At 49.8% G+C, this 1881-nt stretch overlaps 1 protein-coding gene across 1 annotated transcript; it reads left to right on the forward strand.

The window, feature by feature from the left end:
• The first annotated feature begins 323 nt into the window (after nucleotides 1-323).
• Nucleotides 324-1496, forward strand: LOC121387705 (growth hormone secretagogue receptor type 1-like). Its single transcript, XM_041518902.1, has one exon. It carries the CDS (start codon nucleotides 324-326, stop codon nucleotides 1494-1496), a length of 1173 nt encoding a protein of 390 aa, XP_041374836.1.
• Nucleotides 1497-1881: the final 385 nt, after the last annotated feature.

Genomic DNA, 1881 nt, shown 5'->3' on the forward strand with positions numbered 1-1881 from the left:
ACATTTGGCATCTCTCTTTATACATATTTCAACATTAAGACTGATATAAGAAGCTCTACATATTTCGCATCACTAGGTTATAAAGAAAGATCGGGGAGAGTATGCACACAAATAGTGTTTAATTCCAAAGCTTCTATAATATAGTAGCTCGACGCACATGGTTAGAGTTGTTTTACCGTCGGGCTAATAAATAGGTCCTTTGATGATGCCCGACAGCTAGTGGAAACAAAACATAATCCAATTTTTCTTTACTAAATTCAAATGTGAAAATAAAAATCGAATCTATTATTCTTATATTCTACCCATACAGGTAACTATTCAAGATGGTTATATCAAGAATATTTGCAGGGCTGGTGAGCATTGCCATCCTATGCGAATTTACTACAGCACCTGAGACGAGTGAACTTTATGCCGGCATGACTTCAAATTCGACATCAGCTAACATCATCACAACAGAGGAATATAGCGAACTATTAAACAGCACTGTACCACAAACACTATACCCATCTTCTACATGGGAGGAAGACGTAACGAAACAACCAAAACGGCCAAGCGAGAAAAAGGAAAAAGAAAGAGAAATTAATTACGTGGATTTGGTGTTCGTGCCCCCGAGCTTCGTCATAGGCTGCATCGGCAACGGCCTTACTGTCGTCACCATGGCGACGCTGCCGTTCAGAAGAATGAATTGGAGCATCGTCCTGACTTGTCTCGCCTTCGCTGACACCGTTATGCTGTGTGTGATCGCGGTCCGCAAGCCTTTCGTCAACGACCTGATCGGTTACGACATCCTCGCACTTACCAACGCCGGCTGCAAGATCTTCCACTTCACCCGCCGAGCCGCCAAGATGCTGTCCTCCTGGTTCGTGGTCCTCATCTGCGTCGAACGCTTCGTGGCCATCTGCTTCCCGCTGAAGGTGAAGAACATCTGCACCAGGCGAAAAACCATCTCGGCGATCATCGTCGTTTGCATCGTCGGTTTTCTCTTCGGCGCCACCTCGTCGGACACCGTCATCCTGATTGGCCCCGTGTGCCGACCTGCGGACCCGAGCCCCGCCAAGAAGCTCCAGGGACAGATCAGTCTTCTGATCGGCTCCTCGCTGATGGCCGTCATACCCATGTTGATCCTCATCACCCTCACGCCGATCATCTGCATCACGCTACTGAGACAGAGACGGGCCAGGACGAAGCTGGCGTCCGCGACGGACCAGATGGACCCCTTCACCAAGGTGTCAGCCATGCTGGTGAGTGTGCACTCGTCCTACATCGTCCTCGTGTTGCCGCACTTCGTGTACACCAACTTCAAGTTCGTCCGCACGTTCAACCCCGCGCTGTACGACAAGGACGTCATGGGCGTCTTCTCACAGGTGTCCGGGGTGCTCGAGCTGGTCAACCACGCCATCAACTTCTTCCTCTACGTCGGCTTCAACTCCATGTTTCGCAAGCGGCTGACGGAGGTGTTTTCTCGCAGCTCGTCCGTCACCGATGTAAGCGGGTAGCCCACATAGGACCGTAACCGAACCGCAGATTAATAAATTTAAGGAACGCAAAGTGGCAGCACGGTTTGGCACGGCACAACTCCAAACCTCTCCGTACCGAACCGCAACACACCACAATGCACTGCATCGCGTGATACGGCATCACTCAGAAGCGCACCGCACCACACAGCACAAATCGCTCCATACCGCACAGATCGCACCACACCGCACAAATCGCATCGCTTCACACGACACTTAAGAATGTGATTGAAATCAACCCCACTGGTGTATATAGCTACTGGCAGAACAGTAGAGTTGATTTCGTGGCACAGCAATCTCACCATACTGCAAATACACAGAACGACGTACGCTGGTATGGAGACCTCAAAAACATTACTTAGAGTCA

Source organism: Gigantopelta aegis, chromosome 2, assembly GCF_016097555.1.
Source record: "Gigantopelta aegis isolate Gae_Host chromosome 2, Gae_host_genome, whole genome shotgun sequence".
Lineage (NCBI taxonomy): Eukaryota > Metazoa > Mollusca > Gastropoda > Neomphalida > Peltospiridae > Gigantopelta > Gigantopelta aegis.

Bases quoted from the DNA above. Each gene is read 5' to 3' on its own strand.
- LOC121387705 (XM_041518902.1), top strand. From the start codon at position 324: ATGGTTATATCAAGAATATTTGCAGGGCTGGTGAGCATTGCCATCCTA.